This window comes from Tiliqua scincoides, chromosome 10 (assembly GCF_035046505.1).
Source record: "Tiliqua scincoides isolate rTilSci1 chromosome 10, rTilSci1.hap2, whole genome shotgun sequence".
NCBI lineage: Eukaryota > Metazoa > Chordata > Lepidosauria > Squamata > Scincidae > Tiliqua > Tiliqua scincoides.
The window spans coordinates 19,611,759-19,630,537 of NC_089830.1; the positions used below are offsets into that span (position 1 = coordinate 19,611,759).

At 50.7% G+C, this 18,779-nt stretch overlaps 2 protein-coding genes across 2 annotated transcripts in view; both read left to right on the forward strand.

The window, feature by feature from the left end:
• KMT2B (lysine methyltransferase 2B) overlaps window positions 1–11,770 on the forward strand; it is a 57,284-nt gene extending 45,514 nt beyond the window's left edge. The window contains exons 25-37 of the mRNA XM_066638416.1: window positions 999–1,077; window positions 1,305–1,468; window positions 2,066–2,281; window positions 3,272–4,817; window positions 6,782–6,877; window positions 6,961–7,067; window positions 7,777–7,914; window positions 8,830–8,904; window positions 9,104–9,281; window positions 9,571–9,678; window positions 10,167–10,250; window positions 10,456–10,585; window positions 10,902–11,770. Coding sequence (XP_066494513.1) covers window positions 999–1,077; window positions 1,305–1,468; window positions 2,066–2,281; window positions 3,272–4,817; window positions 6,782–6,877; window positions 6,961–7,067; window positions 7,777–7,914; window positions 8,830–8,904; window positions 9,104–9,281; window positions 9,571–9,678; window positions 10,167–10,250; window positions 10,456–10,585; window positions 10,902–11,177 — 3,197 coding nt within the window. The 3' untranslated portion in view covers window positions 11,178–11,770. The remainder of the gene's footprint in view (window positions 1–998; window positions 1,078–1,304; window positions 1,469–2,065; window positions 2,282–3,271; window positions 4,818–6,781; window positions 6,878–6,960; window positions 7,068–7,776; window positions 7,915–8,829; window positions 8,905–9,103; window positions 9,282–9,570; window positions 9,679–10,166; window positions 10,251–10,455; window positions 10,586–10,901) is intronic.
• Window positions 11,771–14,004: 2,234 nt separating this feature from the next.
• On the forward strand, window positions 14,005–17,529 carry PSENEN (presenilin enhancer, gamma-secretase subunit). Its single transcript, XM_066638966.1, has 4 exons — window positions 14,005–14,056; window positions 14,240–14,350; window positions 16,838–16,942; window positions 17,160–17,529. The coding sequence occupies exons 2-4, from the start codon at window positions 14,290–14,292 to the stop codon at window positions 17,297–17,299; spliced, it is 306 nt and encodes a 101-aa protein (XP_066495063.1). The 5' UTR covers window positions 14,005–14,056; window positions 14,240–14,289; the 3' UTR covers window positions 17,300–17,529.
• The last annotated feature ends 1,250 nt before the right edge of the window (window positions 17,530–18,779 follow it).

Below are 18,779 nucleotides of genomic sequence, written 5' to 3' on the forward strand. Positions count from 1 at the left end.
TCTCTCGACCAATGCCTCTGGCCTCTTGCAGAGAATGACTGGCTGATCCAGGATAGAGAGGAACAATTTGTAAGCATGGGAGGACTTTGCAGTTCTTCCTTTAAGTTTGTAATCTCCACTCTGTGGGTGGCCGTTGTGATGGCCTGAGATAGGACTCTTCAGCCTTTAAATTTGTTAAACTGTGCTGCAGATTCTGCTTTTCCAAGTACCACCTTTTGCATATTCCACCCCTGCCACCAGTGATGGCAGCAGTGCCTAGGAGAGGGCAGCTTGCTCACAGTTGTGCCCACAGCCAGGGAAAAGCAGCTTCAGCTGCTGCTGCCTCCTGCATCTCCCTCTACTTTACACCTTCCTTGCCCAAGCTGTTGAGCATGCTTGTGGTTTGTTACTTTTCCTTATCGGAGTGAACAGTCACCATTATTTAGGTGGGAGTAAGTAAAGGGCTGTATTGCATCCCCATTGGGGTGGAAGCTCAGCTGGCCGCTGGGGAGGCAGGGAAGAGCAGACCCCCCGACGTGTTCCAGATTGTTTACTCATTGGGGGTCCTAGTAAACGAAGCTGACCCTACCTGGGCTCCTTCTATCAGACTGCAATCGAGCCTTTCTTGTTCATATTCTCTTGTGGTTAGAAGGAGGCTGTGCTTTTCCATTTTTCCAGTAGGAAGCTAGAGAGTGGGGATGGGAGCAGAGAACTATTTCTCCCACCTTGCTGAGGTTGCTTTGCCCACCCTGAGTTACTAGCAGGGCCTGGTCAAAGAGATTTCGGTGCCCAAGGAAGGAAATCCAAATGGCTCTTCCCCTCCCCACTTAGCAGTGGGGCACAAGCTCCACGGAAACAAGATGCTTGAGCAGCAGAACTTCTTGACAGATGTTCCCCCATTGGTGAGCTCTGTCTGTCTCCCACTTGTCACCTGACCAGGCTACCTCACTTGTACCCTCTTGGTTGAGTTCTTCCTAGAAAGCAGATGCTTCTCTGCTCACTCCATTTCTGTTTTCCAGGCTCTATGAAGATCGACAGCCTGGGGATGCTGACGGACTTGTCAGAGTGTGAGGGGCGCCTCTTTCCTGTCGGCTACCAGTGAGTATCTGCTACTGAGAAGGCTCCAGCCTCATCCCTACCTAGCTGGAGGTGATGTCATGGACTCCCTGTCCGGGGTTCTCTGCTGAAGTGCTTGGCTCCATGGTGTACAATGCTACTCATTATACACGCACTACCTCGTAGCACTCTTCCCCAGTGTGTTGGGTAACTTGGAGATGTCAAAGGCCATTTTCACAGCCGGCCCACCTCTGCATCTTCCTTTCCAGGTGTTCCCGACTGTACTGGAGCACAGTGGACGCCCGCAAGCGGTGCTGGTATAAATGTCGCATCCTGGAGTATCGGCCAAAGCTGAGTCAGGAGGAGCCGGATGCTTTGGGGGTGCAGGAGGAGAACCACACCATCGTGCACAGTCCGGCTGCCACCCTTGCAGGTAAGGCCAGACCTGTTTTGGGGCAGGGTCTTCTCCCTGTTGCTTGATCTGATGTGGAAAGCTAGAGAGCAGAATAGCAGTAGTGTCGTTGCCCTGAATGGCTCCAATCGTGAGTGGGAGGGACCCCACTCACTTGATGTGTTGCGGTGCCTGCTGTACTTACTGCGCTTCTGCCCCACCCCCCCACCTCCACGATTGCAGAAGGGTTTGGATTCCTAGCAGGCTGCTTTGCTTTGTCTGTCTCTCTTTTGGAGCCTGCTGGCCTGATGATGCGGGGAGAACAGGCTTTGCTGTTAGGGTAGCTTTCTAGACACACACCACAGGCACGCCACATTTTAATTTTATGGGTGTCTCACATTTATGTACTGCCCTTCCTCCCTGTGAAGTAGGCTGAGCTGAGAGAGTGTGCCTGCCCCATTTAAGCCAGTACGTTTCGTGGCTGAGTTCTCATCTAGCTTAGCTCTAAGAGGCAAGTGGTTCTTCCTAACGCCAGTGCTGTCCTGTGGGACAAAGTCCAGACAGGGAGGGTCACCAGGCTCTTGTGTCCACTCTTCTGTTCTTGTCCAGTCTGTGATGGTGCTTGGGACTCTATTCCAGACCCGAATCTTGGAGATAAGCACCTCCCGGATGCACCCCCTCCCACACCTCCGCTGGAGCGTCACTCCCCTGCGCAGAACCCAGGGCCTCTGCCGCCCCCAGAGCCTGCTGCCTCCAAGCCCAAATCTCTTTCTGGAGCTCGCATCAAAGTGCCCACCTACTCCCCCACTCGGCGGCCCATAAGCGGGGTGTCCTCCCGCCCACTGCCCTCTCCTGGTAAGTTCGCACAAAAGAGCAGCAGCTACAGGAAAGGGGGCTTCCTGACAAGGCACACTGGGAGGGGTGTGGGTAAAGAGGGGGGCTGAGGCTTTGTGCCCACTTCCTGGCAGTGGAAAATTTGCAAATTGAGTTGGTTGGGTGATCAGGGTGGATAAGTGTGCAAAAGGTTTATAAAATCACACATGGTGTAGAGAAGGCATTTTTTCTCTCCTCAAAATGGCCACAGAAATCCTTATCTATGAGATGGTAGGATCTGGGATTGAAGCCATTTCAGCCTGCACGAGGACTTTGTGACTGCCCTGCAGAACAACCTAAGCCCTGCTGCATCAGGCCAAGGGTCCATCTAGTCCAGCTTCCTGTACCGCACAGTGGCCCACCAGAATCCTCAGAATTCAGGGTCGGCCAGCGCAGCCAACAGTGCTTCAGAACAGGCCAAATGAAGTGCTCCTTTGCAGAGCTTGTTGACTTTTCATTGCCACAGGAGGTGCTGATAGCCCTGGGCTTGGATTGCCTTTAAAGGGCTTAGGCAAATTTGCACTTTTCCCTCCCCGCAACTGTACTCAATATCTCAAGCTCCTGTCTCCTGGCTGTGTCGCCGAATGCCAGTTTTGCCATGGAGAAGGGTTGTGCCTTCTTTTGGCTTCCTGGAGGCATCTGGATGATTAGGGTGTGGAAGGGGATGCTGGGCTGGCTGAACCAGAGGCCGTTTGATCCAGCAAGACTGTTTTTGTGTGGGGTTGGTGACAGGGGCACCTCCCTTTTGACGTTCTGGGCTGGAAAACTTCATGGGTTGTGTGATTTAAGCATCCACAGCAGGTAGGGGTGAGTGTGTGTGTGTGTGTGTATGTGCGGAAGAGTTAGAGGAACAAAATTATAAATGGTGGCTATGGAGTAGGAGAAGAATTGTCTATAGAGCAGGGATCTCTCTAAAGCTAGGGAAATCTTTTTCTCTCTGTCTCCCCTTAACATGCTTTTTTTGTGTTGCAGGGAGCACGTCATCCATGTCCCATCACATATTGACTGTTGGTGACCCAGACTTCCCTCCTCCACGTCGCCCCCAGCGCCTCAGCCCCCTGTCCCCCAGCAATGCCCCCCGCACCCGCCGCTCTTCCCTTCCACCTCAAGCCACTGCAAACAGGACTAGTCCCCCCAGCTCCACACTCAGGACAGTGCCTCCTCTCCCGGATAACCCCTCGGCTGGGAGTGACTTCAGGCACACTTCTACCTCAGCCGGGCCTGACGGGCAGCGGCCCCCACCTACCTCACCCCCTCCCTCACCCCCAGCCGTGCCGCCGGAACTTGCTTTTGAGCTCAACGTTTCTGACTTGGAGTTTGATGATAGTCTCTTGGATGAGCCTTTCCAGGAGGAGGAGCTGGGGGTGCCGCGCACATGCCCCTCCCCCAACCTGGGGCTGGCACAGTTGGACGGGCTGGGCGACGCGGAGAGTGAGGAAGAAGGCGAGGCTGGGCGCTACTTCCGCTTCCCGCGCACAGTAGTGACGCGTGAGCCAGCCCTCCCCCCGTATCCACTGGACTTCCCGCTGCCCCACATTCATCAGTTGGACGGCATAGACGATGGCACCGACAGCGAAGCGGACGCCGCAGGGGGGCACCCATCTACCAAGGGCAAGCAGACTGAGCCGAGAGGGGAGCGAGAGCTGGCTGGCCCTGCTCCTGCTCCTGAGGACTTGCCTTCTGACATTGTGGACTTTGTGCTGAAGAGCATGGATGCTCCCGAGAGCAAAGCAGCCCCCCCACCCTTCTGCCTCAGTCGGACATCGCCGCCTCCTCCTCCACCACTGCTCCCTACCTCTGCCAGCCTCAATGGGACCGAGTCGGCCCAGCCCAACCCTATTCCAGAATCGGCTCCAACTATAACCCTCAGTTGCACCCCAGTGCCAGGCACCCCAGAGGTGAAGGTGCTGGCCCCCGAGGCGCAGAGTCCTGGCTCCCACATTATCCTGGTGAACAAGCTGGGGCAGGTCTGTGTGAAAGTGCAAGACGAGGAGGGCACTTTGAATGCTCAGGACGGGGAGCAGGCCTCCAGCGGCAAGGCCAAGCTGAACCCAGTGCTGCCAGTCCAGCCACCCCCGGCCCCGAGCCTGGGCACAGTCATTCTGCGGGCGCCCCTGGGCCTGGCTCCCAGCCCACTGCCCACCTGGACCATTCGGGGCCCCGTGCTCAGCATGGTGCCCATGATGAACGTTGTGGGTACTGCACCTCAGGTGGCCGGGAGGCAGTTGGCCTTGGGTCCCCCAGCTCTGGTGACCCCTTCCTTGGGGCTCCCACAGACCTGCCTCTTACAGCCAGTGGCAATGAATTCTGGCGTGCTGAGCCTGCCCAGTCTGGTTTCTTTGTCTGGCCCACGCCAGGCCATTCGCGTCAAGAGAGTCTCCACTTTTGTGGGAAACATGCCTCCCAAGAAGACCAAGCTGGATGGGGTCCACGAAGAGGAGCCATTGCCCGTATCGCCCACCGGAGCTGTGGATCACACGATCAACAACTGCCTCTCCAGCAGCACTGCGGGTTCTGGGTAAGTGCCCTTATCATTGTCAAGTGTCACCCATGTTTATAACACAAAGGGCTGCCTTTTAGAAAGAGCAGTGAGGGGAAGCTGGGGTGTGCATGCATTCTTTTCCCCCACACATGCACAATACACAAACACGTTGAATGTCTGGGAGAATAGGACTGCACTTGCTAGCCCCGCCCCCTGACAGCCCCGCATTCAGTAGTATACATTCAATACTTGTACACATGTGCAGCTTGTTCACGCAAATACCAAATGTTTAGCTGTTAGGGGCATGGGAAGCAGAAGCAGTTCGCCTCTCCACTGAATGCCATGCGTTCAGTGTGTACCTGGAAGAGAGAGACTGCCTGCCCACTTTTCCCTTCTCAAAAATCCACAGGAAACCAATATGGTTCTCCAATGTGATCTTATTTTGGCTCCGTTCTTGGCTTAGGTAAGATTCATATCATGTGGTGTCATAGCTGGGTCTGCACAAGGAAATCAGTGGGAGGAATGACTCCCTGCCTGAATCTTCTGTGTCCAGATGTGACTTGTTTTAGAAGGAGAAGGTGGCTTGTGGGCCCAGAGGATCTGCTGGGTCTCCAGCAGGGAAATGGGATGCAAGGGACTGAGTTAAAATCTTGTAGAAAAGGTAGGTCCCGGGGGATCACCCTGGCTGGCCTACCAGGTCTGTTGAGGGGAAGTGGTCCTGATTACCAGTGCATAATGGCCTGACCCCTTCTTCACTGCACCCCTGGAGAGCCCTGCCTTTCAATTCCAGTTCTCTGTGACTGGAGACAGGCCATCATTTCTAAGAACAAAAAATGTTTTGAGAGGTTTTCTCTGTCTGTGGTGTGCACACACATTTCCTTGATCGCATTTGCACCTCTGGTTAAGTGGGTCTTGCAGATCTTTTTTGAAAACATGAATGTAGTGCCCTCGGGGTTGTCCTGGATAAGGGTAAGGGGGTTGTGCCACCCTGTTCTTCATTCTAGTCGTGGTTCACTCACAGGCTCGCTAGCTTCCTCAGCAGCCTTACCACCACTGACCCTCACCACTGGTTGGGCTTTATGCCTCAGAAGCCAGCCCCTAGCCCCACCTCTTCCCCCTCCTGGGCTTTATGAGACTTGCCTTGGTGCTCTGCCCCCTCCAGTCTCTCCCTGTCAGTGCCTGGCCCACCCCCAACATCTACCACCTGGGTGGCCACTCTCCAAGCTTGGGCCAGTCGCCCAAAGCTGTTGCCACTGCAGGGCTGCTACCGCCTCAGCCCCCACCTCCTAGGTCAGGCTGCCCTGGAGTGAAGAGTGAGCCCTGGGCTGTTGGTGTGATCGCTCCAGGGCCACCCCCACAGATGTTCTACTGGCTTGGCCCGTCCCAGCCTAGGCCGACTACCTAAAGCAAGATAGCAGGGCTACACCCATGGCAGCCGTCACCCCCTTGGCCAGGCCACTGGGTCAAGAGGAATGCTCCCTGGGCAGCTGCTGGCATCCCTGGCCGATCCTTCTTCCCCCCCCTGGCAGGGCAGGGCTGTGGCCTGCTCCTGTCTGGGAAACTCCTTTGGCGTGCTGGGCTACAGCGGCTCGCCAGACAAGTCTGGGGACTTCATCGCTGCTGGGGGGGTTCGCTGCTGCAGTCAGCAGCGGGGGCCGTGTCCCGCCCCTGGACAGTGTAATACCTGTTTAGCCAATGTAGACCTACTCAGTCTGTCTTACTAGAGGCGAAAGTGAGGCATTTGTGCTCAAAGTGCAGGCAGCAAATTCCCGCTTTCCGAATCATCTGAATCCACTTGTCCTCTGGGCTTTGTTGCTTGCAGCTGCACAGTAAGATGAGAATGGCTGTGTCAGCCTCAGCTCTGATGAGCTCCCATCTTAAGGCTTCCCCCACAAAACCACCTTTGTTCTCCCCCCCCCTCAAGCAGCTTGCACAGTTCTTTCCCCAATGACAGCGCTTTTGTGGATGCACATTTTAGCATGGCATTTTTTCCCTTGCAGCATCGGGAGGGTGCGGATGAAGACCCCCACGACAAAGAGCATCCTTGACCTGGATGCGCTCAAAAAGGAGGCAGGCACTGCCAGCGAGAGTGAGCTGTGAGTGTGAGCCTGGATGTTGCAGAAGTCTAGCACTGGCCTCCCAGGCGCACTTAAAACCCTCCCTCTTTGTGCCTCTGCAGGTCACCGATGGAGCACGCCCCCTCCTTAGCACTATTGCACTCACGTCCTGGAACCCCAGAACAGAACCAAGAGGCTGTGGTGGAGCCCGTCTGGCATAGATACGCAGGTACTGGCATCTCTGCCTGGAAGTAGGGTAGGCAGCTAAGAAGAGCCAGTTCCCACTAACTTTCTGGTGTGCACACTGGAGCCCGAAACATTGGTGTTAAGTGAGAGCTGGTCCTGAGAAGGTGTCTTCAGCTAAGGCAGGGATTTTCAGCCAGTGTGCCGTGAATGATCCGCATGCGTGCTGTAGGAGTTGGGGGGAGTCATTTATTATACTCAGGCCGTTGGAGGATGTGAGCCCCCCACCAGCAGTGCAGAGTGCGTTGTCAATTGTCCAAATCTGATGGTGTGCCTTAACAATTTGAGCGCCTTGTCAAAGTGGAAGATGGAAAAGGTTGAAAATCCCTGAGCTAAGAATTCTGGCTTTAAAGATTTGATCTTTGAATTCAATGGCAGGAGGGCTGAGGATTCTGTACAAAGTATTCCTCTCTCTCACCAACACCGACTTCTTCCCCCTTTGCTTTTCTCTTCCTGCCAACACAATTTGCCTCCCAGGGCCCTTCCCTAGAAACAGCTGCATCCTGTTTATCCCAAGGGAGCAGAGTCTGAGTCCTCACTTTCTCTCCCCATGGAGAAGCGTTGCTTTTTTTTAAAGCAGCTTAGTTCTGAAGGGGTGAGGATTTGCCCTCTTCCCTCCCCCGCCCCAATTTATTTCCCCTTCTGTTGCTAACAGTAGTAGTTTCATGACACAAAGACTCCTTCTGTCCCTCCAGGGGATCTCTCCAGTTCAGACGAAGACAATCTGAACCAGGAGGACAAGGAGAATGAGATGCCCCGCAAGACGCAGCCCCACCTGTGCTTCGAGATCACCAGTGAGGACGGCTTCAACATACAGGCTGACAGCATTGATGGTGAGGGGAAGGCGGGCGTGGGCTGGCATCCCTGTGCTCCAGCAGCCTCCAGACCAGCTGCTGTCGTGCAACCAGAAAGAACACAGAGATTCTCCACCTATGATTGGTTGATGGCTTTTCCCCTCCTCCCACCCCTAAGGCACCAGCAGCAACTATGCTGCTCCTCCCTCGGGGAACCCTTGTGGTAATAGGATCAACAAACTTCCTAGGGCAGATATGAATTTTTAAAAACAAATCGAAAATTAAGATTTATTCTCCCCTGGCTCCTATGGTAGGGTCAGTCTTTGGCAAGATCCTGACCTTGTCTACATCAAACTGATCTTTCATTAGAGTGAACCCTTGATACAATGGACTAACGGGTGGAAGGAGTGTCTGTGAATGTCCATGGCCTGTTAAATCCGAATGTGTCAGCAGACACGCCCATGTGTAAAACATATACAGCCAGTTTGTAACAAAGCAAAAAAATTGTCTGTTGTTCCTGAATCGGGGAATGACAGCAAACCTCCAACATAGAAAACGGCAGATCCAATCAGGGAAGATAGTTCTACAATGAGCTGAAAATGGCTAAAGGATTTCTAAGATATAGTGATGAGTGTTTTGGATGCTGATTGTTGGGGGAGGGGGGGAGGTTGCCTGACTCACGAGCATTTACAATTTTTATATCCTGTTCTTAAACAAAAAGTTTATACGGAGGTTACGTAGCAGGGGGATAAGAAGGTGATTCCCTGCCCCAACTTGGGCGGTGACCTTAGGGAAGAAGGCACAAAGCAAGCGGTATTGCTGTTGGAACCCATTAAAATGTCACTGGAACATAGGATGCTCTTACCTGGACTCTCCCAATTGGCCAAACACGACTTATGGTGTTTGCCTGTGTGAGTTTCACTGCACGTCACCAGTGCCTTCTCCCCCGCTCAGGTGCCTGGAAAGCAGTGATTGAGAAGGTGCAGGAGGCCCGCACCAACGCCCGGCTCAAGCACCTCTCCTTTGCAGGTAGTGAGAGTGCCGTACTGGTTAGTGACACTGGGGAGTTGCATGGCGAGAGTTCTGCCTGGGAGAACCCACCGTGGGTGGCCTCTGAATTCGGTGTTTAAGCCTTGGGGTGGGACTGGCTCCTCCTGCTTAAAGCAGTCAGAGCAAGGTGGCTGGGCACGGGATCGTAAAGGCTCTTTTTTTTTTCTTCTCCTGGCAGGCATGAACGGAGTGCGCATGCTGGGCATGCATCACGATGCCATCATCTTCCTGGTGGAGCAGCTGTACGGCGCCAAGTCTTGTCACAAATACAAGTTCCGTTACCACCAGCATGAAGGCGAGGAGGAGGAGCTGCCCCTCAACCCTCACGGCTGTGCCCGGGCTGAAGTTTACGTCAGGTGGAGCATAGCTTTGCTTCTCTGTCTTGGGGCAGTGGTTTGCATATTGGCCAGCATCTGTTTGGTGGAGGCCGAGCTGTCTCTGTGTTAGAGTGCCAGAGCAGAGTGTCCTTAGGGGGCCCTTGATTCCAGGTTACATCCCAGCCTGGCTAGCAACTTGGGAAAATGGGCATTTACGAAGGAGCCAGGGAAGCAGACATCTGTGTGGGTCACGGAGAGTGGTGGTGCACAAAATGCAAGGTCAAAGGGTCCAGCTGTTGTGCTAATGATCCCTGCTCCTATGTTTCAGGAAATGCACCTTTGATATGTTCAACTTCCTGGCATCTCAGCATCGTGTGCTCCCTGAGAGTGGCCCCTACGACGAAGAGGAGGATGAAGTGCAACTCAAATCTACCAGGTAAGTGGGGCCCACTTGGCTTCTGTTCTTCTGGAGCTGGTGAGAATCTCCATGTCATCCATTTTTAATCCAGGCCCCAGGCCCATCATGCACGGTTGGCAGAAGCCCAGCTGCTGTATAGCAGACCTACAGAGAAACACAGCAGTGTCCCTGTTCTTGAACTTAAGTAACCTAGACTTGATGATGTCATGCTGTTGCCTGATTGGAAAGAGTGAAGCCCGCCTGGTCTCTCCCATCCCATCCCATCCCTTGACCTCAATAGACAGGCTTGGCTGCCCAGTCAGTAGAAGTATTAGCTAATCCATGGTGTGAACTATGTCTTGAATCTATAAGAGAATGTGGCTGGGCTGATAATAGTGTTTCAGGCAAAGGCTGCTGCAGGGACACGTCTGCCCAGCTTTTTAGGCCACTGAGCCAGCACAGAGCTTCTGGGGGTTAAGAATGTCAAAAAAAACACCAGGGCGTTCATCTCCATTCTCTGTTCCTAGACGAGCTACCAGCCTGGAGCTGCCCATGGCCATGCGTTTCCGGCATCTGAAGAAAACCTCCAAGGAGGCTGTGGGTGTGTACAGGTAAGAAGCCAGATCAGGAAATGACCCCCCCCCCCAATTTACCCCTCAGGGCTTCCTGCAAAGGCAGAAATGTGGGCCCTGCTTGGTATATGCCTCTTGGAACCCAAGAGTACCACTGTCTCCCTGGGTGGCCTGCCTCAATTCACGTTTGCCCTTTTAGTTAATCGTTTTCTGGTGCTAATGCCTGGCCACCTCTCCACTCTAGGTCAGCCATCCACGGCCGGGGCCTCTTCTGCAAGCGCAACATCGACGCAGGCGAGATGGTGATTGAGTATTCGGGCATAGTCATACGTTCGGTGCTGACAGACAAGCGTGAGAAATACTATGACAGCAAGGTACTGATGCATAGAAGAGGAGGAGGAGGCAAGCCTCAAGCTGGTGCTTCAGTGATTTTTAACAGAACAGTTGCCCCATTGCACTTCAACCCAGCTTTCTCCTAATGAGTTACTGTCTTCAAATCCTACTTGAGGCTTTGCTTCTTTTCCACTTTTCTGGTGCGGGTGTGTTTTGGGTGCTGTTCCCCACCCTCTCCTGAAATGGAGTCGCCTCTTGTTAAAAGCAGAAGGGGGCTGGTAGAAGCTTAAAAGGTGGTAAGAGAGGCAGAGTCCGCAAATGATTTCACTCTCAACTCTCTCCCCTAAACCCTTGCAGGGCATTGGGTGCTACATGTTCCGCATTGATGACTTTGACGTGGTGGATGCCACAATGCACGGCAACGCCGCCCGCTTCATCAACCACTCCTGCGAGCCCAACTGCTACTCGCGCGTCATCCACGTGGAGGGCCAGAAGCACATTGTCATCTTTGCCCTGCGGCGCATCTTCCGAGGCGAGGAGCTCACCTATGACTACAAGTTCCCCATCGAGGACGCAGGCAGCAAGCTGCCATGCAACTGCGGGGCTAAACGCTGTCGCCGCTTCCTGAACTAAGGACTTGGCGTTGGTCCCGGGTTCTCAGATCCGTACTGCGTCTCAGGCCATCGCTGGTATCAGTCAGGGGGCAAGCCAAGGGGCAAGCGGGGAACTTGACCCCTCTATGCCTTTCCAGGTAGGCTGCTCCTGCAGCACAGACTCACCCCTCCAGTTCCTTGAGGCACGGAGGTGGCTCACCTCCAACGTGTATCAGTGGTGCCCATTTTGTTTGGGAAGAGGAGGGTGGCTCTTGGTAGTGTTGGTTGAGACTGTGGTGTGAAATTATGAAAAGCAGAGCAGTGGGGAAGGGCAATCTCCCGACCCTTTATTTTGTGCCCATCTGCTTCATAGTCCTGATTTTGTTTTCCCTTGTTGGGGTGAGAACAGCTTTTTTCTTTAATTTTGTACGTTTTAAATTTTGTGATTTCCCCCCCTCCCGATAGGTTCTCTGTTAAAAGAAAACAAACAAACAAAAAAATCATCAGACCCAGGAGGATGTAAATATTTGTACAAATTTCTAAACCTGTTTATTTTCTATGCACTTTTTTATTTAAGATGCTCAGTCAACTCAGACGGTAAAGGGTTGGATTCTTGTTGGTATAATTTTAAATAAAACACCATTTTGACATGAAATTGTTGGGTGTCTTCTGTTGTAGTCACTTCTGACGGAAGGTGAAAAGCTCTTTGGGAGGATGCTAGTGGGGGAGCAGGTGGGTCAAGAAGAAACCCTTTTTTGCAAAAGGGGGCACAGCAGCCACCTTGACAATGTCACGTGACTTGGCTTCAAAATAGACAGATGTAGAGTGATTTCTTTGCTCCTGAGAGGAAAAGATAGCAGTGTCTGTTCGCATGGGCTATGAAATTGAGCTCTGCCTGTTTCCAGGGCAGCCCATGAAGGTTCTTCATTAACAGTAGTCAATGTTAAATTCCCAACCTGCCAGGAGAAGGGAAAATCCGTGACTCTGGTCATGAAAAAGAATGGACAAAACAGATTTATCTAACAAGCATCTGAGCAATTCTTCATTTACTTTGGAGAACCCTGAACAAAGCAAAGGGAAAAGAAGTCCAAAGGTCTTTCTGGTCTGAGATGGGAGAGGAGTTGGGAAAGGGGGGCGATGCAACAGATGCAACTCTTTGGACCATTCTGGAAACCAATACACACTGGGGTTATGTCCTAAGGTAGTCCTTCTCCAACAAATGGAGCCTTCCCTCTGCAGAAGCTCCTTCCAACAGGAAGGAAGGAAACTTGAGGCTACAATGCATTTTATTTATTATTTACATCCCACTTTTCATTAAATGACAAGTCAGCTTGTAATGTATTAAGATAATTTTTAAAAATGCAACCATAAAGCTGAACAAAGAGCAGAAAATAACCAGAATAGCCACTGCGAGGGATACTATGCTGGAGTGAATTTGGGACTTTACTCTCCTTACCGCCTGCTATAAATATAAGAGAAGCACCACTTTAAAAGACAAATCCCTTTTATATCCTACTTTTCTTACACTTTGGCACTTGTAGCTTTCTCAGGTAATCTCTTGTCCAGGAACTGACCCACATCAAAGCTAGCCATTGATTCTCAGCATAATCTACTTTGCAGGGTGGTTGTGAGGATAAAAAGGAGTGGGGAGGGAAGAGCCATGAATGCTGCTTTGAGATGGGAGGGGGGATGATGTAGAAATGCAATGAATAAAAATCCCCCCTTTTTTTCCTCTGAAGTAATTAGCTAAATCTTGAAGCTGTTAGCCCAGTGTTTCTCCAACTGTGGTTGGGACCCATTCTGGTGGGCTGCCAACCAGTTTCAGGTGGGTTCCCATTCATTTCAATATTTTTAATATATTAGACTTGATGCTCCCATGGTATGTGACTGCATTGGGGGAAATGTTACCGATCTGTACTTTGAACAGGCTACTATGTATATTCCTTCAACAATGATAGTAAATGCGATTTACTCCTGGGTAAGTGTGAGTAGGATTGCAGCCTTTGATGGTTAAAACTTTCCTGCTTGATGATGCCACTTCTGGTCATAACCACTTCCAGTGGGTCCTGACAGATTCTCATTCTAAAAAGTGGGTCTCGGTGCTAAAAGTTTGAGAACCCCTGAATTAGCATGAAGAACACTTTGCTTCAGTAGATTGGTGTGGTGGTTCTTTGTGTTTATATTTACACACTGTGTGTGTGTGTGTGTGTGTGTGTGTGTGTGTCAATACATGTGTGTATCACATGTATCAATATATATGCATATGTATACATATATAGTGTGTATATATGCACTTTATGTGTATGTATGTATATATCAATACACACGTATACATACACACATGTATACATATATAGTGTATTTATATATACTGTACACTATATGTGTGTATATATCAATACACACATGCATATACACACACATGTATATAGTGTGTGTATATATACATACTGTGTGTATAATACACATATGTATACATATAGTGTGTATATCAGGGGTGCTCAAACTATCAACTTTAGGGATGCTGGACCTTTAACAAGTGTATAGAAGAGAGAATTTCAGCAGGTGCAGCTTATCATCTGTGGGATGACGTTGCACCTGCTGCAATTCTCTCTTCTATACACTTGTTAAAGGTCCAGCATCCCTAAAGTTGAAAGTTTGAGCACCCCTGGTGTATATAAACACCCACAATATCATCATTCCCAAATTCAGCAGAGAGGTGTTGGTGGTGCCCTCTGCCTGCAGTGAGACGGAGTATGCAGATGTAAATCAAGCCAGCTAAGGGACTACATTTCCCAGAGTTCCATTTTCCAAAACTCCCGGCATGTACCGAGAGAAGGTAGTGGCTTCGGTTGACTACAAGCCCCAGGGTTCCGTGCGCTTGGAGTTTTCATTGAGGAAGTAGGAGCCCCAAGGGGAGTGAGTGTTTTGATGGTGGGAGCCCTATAGAGCAGTTCCTTTCTCTGGGGTGTGAGTGTGGGGTGGAAGTGGTGTGGGGTGCGTGGGGGCACATGGAGAACAATCAGCTTCGGGGTGGAAGGGAGTAGGAGAGGCCAGATGCGTGTCAACTGCCTGCATTCACACGTTCTCTTTCTTTTCCAGAAGATACACGTGTCTTCTCCTTCTCTTGGGAAGGCAGCAGCAGCAGCACCATGAACCTGGAGCGTGTTTCTAACGAGGAGAAGCTTAACCTGTGCAGGAAATACTACTTGGGTGAGTGGGTGCTGGCAGGGCCCGGCTTTAAAGGTTGGCACTTAAATGGTCCGGCTACTCTCAACACTTTCTAGGGACTTCTTCCTTTTGGCTGTGGCTTTGGCCCCATAACGTCTGCCTGCTCAGATTCCGTGCCTACAGTGTGTGCCTGATGTACGTTTTTGTCCCACCCTCCATCCCAGGGTGGGGGCTGCTCACTTAGGGCCCAATCCTGTCCAGTTTTCCAGTGCCAGTGCACCCATACCAGTGGAGTGTGCGCTGCAACCTGTTGTGGGGAGGCAGTCACAGAGGCCTCTTTTGTTCCCTTACCACAGGGCTGCATTGTGGCTGCTTATATAGTGTGTGTGTGTGTGTGTGTGTGTGTGTGTGTGTGTGTGTGTGTGTGTGTACATGCTGGAAAGTTGGATAAGATTGTGCCCTTCCACTTTTATCCTTGGGAAGGTGTAAAACAGGACCTGCAAAATTTGCAGCAAAATGAAATGCAAAAGAGAGGCTATGGTTCTGTGGCTTTTTAGCTTGGAAAATAGGGTGACCAGATGCGAGCAGTACAGAGTGTCTATATCTTTAACCATTGTATAGAAGAGGGAATTTTGGCAGGTGCAGCTCAACATGAGAGGCTTTAAAACAGTGACTTTCAACCTTTTTCATCTATGGCACATTGACCAGATGCCAAATTTGGCAATGCACACCATCAGTTTTTTGACAATTGATGAGGCGCATGAGGCTGCTGGTGGGGGGCGACGGCATGTACCCATTTGCCCTACTAATAAATTACCCTCCCCCCAAGCTCCCATGGCATACCTGCGATCCATTCATGGCACACCAATGTGCCATAGCACACTGGTTGGAAATAACTGGTTTTTAAAAAACTGCACCTGCCAAAATTCCCTCTTCTGTACAATGGTTGCAAATATAGGCACTCTGTGCCACTTTGTATCTGGTAACCATATATAAGCAGAGTGTGTGTGGGGGGGATGTAGATTAAGGTTTATAAAATGATGCATGGAGTGGGGAGGAGAGGAATTTCTCCCCCTTTCATAATACCAACCATTAGCTAAGGAAATTGATGAGCAGGAGCTTTAGGATGGACAAAAGGAGACTTGTCTTCATCATCATGTGTATAATTAGTCTCTGGAACTCTTTGCCACAAGATGGTCACAAGCATGTCTGGTTTTCAAAGCAGGTTGCACAAATTCATGGGACTTTATCAATGGCTATGTGCTACCCTCTTGGCTCAGCAGCCCCCTCCTTATTCCCAGTTACAGGAGAGCAATAATGGGAAAGAAGTGTGCCTTTCCTGTGTCCTGGAGGCACTTGATGGGCCACTGTGGGAAGCAGGACTAGATCGGCCTTTGGTCTGATACAGCAAGGCTTTGCTTAGGTTCTCACAACGACCTTGTGAAGTAGATTATGCTGAGAGCAAGTAAATGGCTTAAGGCCAAACATTGAGCTTTGTAGCTGAGATAGGATCTGAACCCAGGTCTCCCTGGTCTTAGCTGCACATATGTCCTACTCTCAGTTGAGGCTGTTGGTAACATTTATTTTTTCTTTGGCTGCCATCGAGATTCAATTTTGTATTAAGAGGTGGGTCAAAATTTTTTAAAAATAAACATTAATACAGGTTTGCCCTCGTTTTTGTTCCAGAACCCCACATAGTTCAGTGAAACTGTGGATATAGTGACTCCCCCCCCCCCCCCCGGAGCCAAGGGGAGTTTCCTCTGGTCTTCTAATGCCTTATAAGACATTAAAAGATCACTTCCGGTTTCATTGAGAAAGCAGAAGTTGCGTTTTTTACCTTCTCAGGCTCATTCTGAGCCCAGTAGAGGTCGTGGAGAGATGTCTGTGGCCTTTACTGGGCTCAGAGGACCCTCCGGAGGAGGAGCACGTGGAGGGCCCTGTGGACACAATGCGTGGAAACTGCGGATATGGGTCCCCCTGTAGTAGCTGAATGAATTCCTTTATGACTCTGATAAGAGTGATGGCTGTGAGATGACAATCTATTTCTGTCTTGTTCGTTTTGTATGCCTGCCATTCATTGCCAAAAATTACCAGGTGGTGTGTTCCCAAGAAATGAGACTATGAATTTGGGGAAACCAAACACATGAGAAAAGAACCAGTCAACAAGATAAAAGCATGACGTAGTGTGTCCGCTTCACATCCAAGATTAGAAAGGTGGTTGATGTCAGTCATTCCCTAAACTTTTATCGGCTGATGTTACTTTGCCCAGGTGCACAAAATGGGTGAATTTCTGCTGTCTTTTGTGCACCTCTTAGCAAATGCTTAAAATGTTGCCTTCCTGCATTATATAGAAAGCAATGTTTTTTCCTCCTAAGGAAAAGCAATAAGGACAAATGCACCCTTGGGTGGCGCATACCAGTTTTATTGTCCCAGCCCCTTTAAAACAGAAAAATCAGCTTGTCCTTGCCTGAAGGTAATGCCACTAGGTAAGGCAGTGATCAGGGAGTAATTTTTCTCTCCTCTCTCCAGGTGGCTTTGCGCTTCTCCCTTTCCTCTGGCTGGTGAATGTGTTCTGGTTTTTCCGCGAGGCCTTCATGGTGCCAGCATACACCGAACAACTGCAGATCAAGCGCTGTAAGTTTGTGGGGGAGGATTGGGAAGTGTCAAAAGAGGTAGGACGGTCCACATTGAGGGCACAGGTCACTGGTTTGGGCCGGGGCTAATAGGATGCAGACATTCTGAGAGAGGGGATGTAGTGTGCCCAGTTCCCAAGTTGGAGACCGACATCGCTGGGAGGGAAGGGAGGACCCAGCTCTTCCTGTTCACTCTTCCAATCTGTTCCTCACCCCAGATGTCCAGCGTTCGGCTGTGGGGCTGCTGTTCTGGATAATCGTACTCACCACATGGATCTGCATCTTCCAGACGCACCGAGCAAAGTGGGGCGCGCTTGGTGACTACCTCTCCTTCACCATCCCCTTGGGCATTCCTTGACGCATCTCTCCTCCTTTGATGTCGCTGGCAAGGAGCGCTTCAATCTGTGTGATTTATTTTTTTTCTCCAGTGGACTCTGAGTGGAGCTTGCTAGCCGTTTTTCCAGAGCTCTCCTTTTATATGGGACCAGGGTGGGATTGTGCCATGGAGAACTGCGGTAGGGCTTCCTTTCCGTGATCCTCTGCTCAGTGTGCCCTGATAACAGCCTGTTCCAGAGGCGGCCAATAAACCTCAGATTGTCTATACCTGCTGGCTCAGAGTGTGGTGGTATTGGAGATCTCTTTGGTAAGGTTGAGCTGAGCTATATTTCAGTAGGGAGGCCTCTCTTTGCATGCAGGAGAGCCCAGCTTCAATCCATAGCAGTGTCAGATAGAGCTGTAAAAGCCCCCTATATAAAACTCTGGCCTTAGACCTGGAGGAATCCAAGGGTCTAACTATGTATAAAACAGCTTGAGATTTGTAAGCATCCAGCCAGCCTTCATCTTAGCCCTTTGTTTGCTCTGACTCTGCTTGCCAGGTAGCAGATTTCATTTTCCTCCAGAGCTTGGCCAAGCAGCATGAATCAATGGCGACTCTGAAACTAGAGTCACAAAAGTCTCGCATGAGAGCATCACATGAGGTGGGAGAAGGGCTCTGAGGCTTTGATCTGATATTGCTCTGGAGCAAGATAGCAGGGAGTGTGTTTGCTGCTCCACTTGCAGACCATAGCCCTGTTTGCTGGTGGAAAAATCCTGCTGTCATGGACGTGCATTAGGGATTCGTGCCACTACCTGTAGGACGGGTGTGGCGTCTAGATGCTTGTGAATGAGGTAGTTGAATTGTGCTTTCTATGGCTGTAGCAGAAAGCCACTCCTGTCTAGTGTTAGCTGTAGTGCTGTATTCAACGGAGCTTGTGCGTGGGCAGCATCCTGTGTTTGGCCGGGGAGGGGGGGTAATCTGGGGTGATTACAATGAATCCGTGTGTCCAGCATCCATGGATTTTACTTTCTGGTTTAGGTGTAAAATGGTAGGAGCCCTGATTTTTGCACATTTTTTTGTTTAGAAGACATTTAAACAAGGACCCCAGTATCTGTGATTCTGGTACCCACAGGATTCCAGAATAGAACCACCGTGTATACCGGGATCTGGCCTGTATACCCGTTTGAACACTTACTATAAGGAAGGCCAGGCATTGCCTTCGCTTCCCTTTCTTCCTATCGGGCCTGACATATCTTCTGTTTGTTGGCGTTGCAAAGATAGTACTTGTGTGGAACTGGTATATGAATGTCAGTGCCAAAGATCTCTGCCGATGGGTAGGCAAGCTTAGTTGGAAAATGGGCAGCCACAGATGTCCAGGGCAGATGGCCATCAGTCCTTAGTTACCCAGCACAAGGTGAAAGACCCCTTCTCTGAATTCTCCATGTATCTATTGCAGAGGTGAGAGAGTTTTCACAGTTTTTGCTGGCTGGGAGAGGTCAACTGTGCCCCTCTTCCAAGTTCT

What these genes read in the sequence shown, in the direction of transcription:
- PSENEN (XM_066638966.1), top strand. Translation starts at nt 14,290, where the DNA reads ATGAACCTGGAGCGTGTTTCTAACGAGGAGAAGCTTAACCTGTGCAGG. An exon ending in GTGCAGGAAATACTACTTGG is followed by an intron (nt 14,351 to 16,837) that starts GTGAGTGGGTGC and finishes TCCTCTCTCCAG; the next exon opens with GTGGCTTTGCGCTTCTCCCT. An exon ending in ACAACTGCAGATCAAGCGCT is followed by an intron (nt 16,943 to 17,159) that starts GTAAGTTTGTGG and finishes TCCTCACCCCAG; the next exon opens with ATGTCCAGCGTTCGGCTGTG.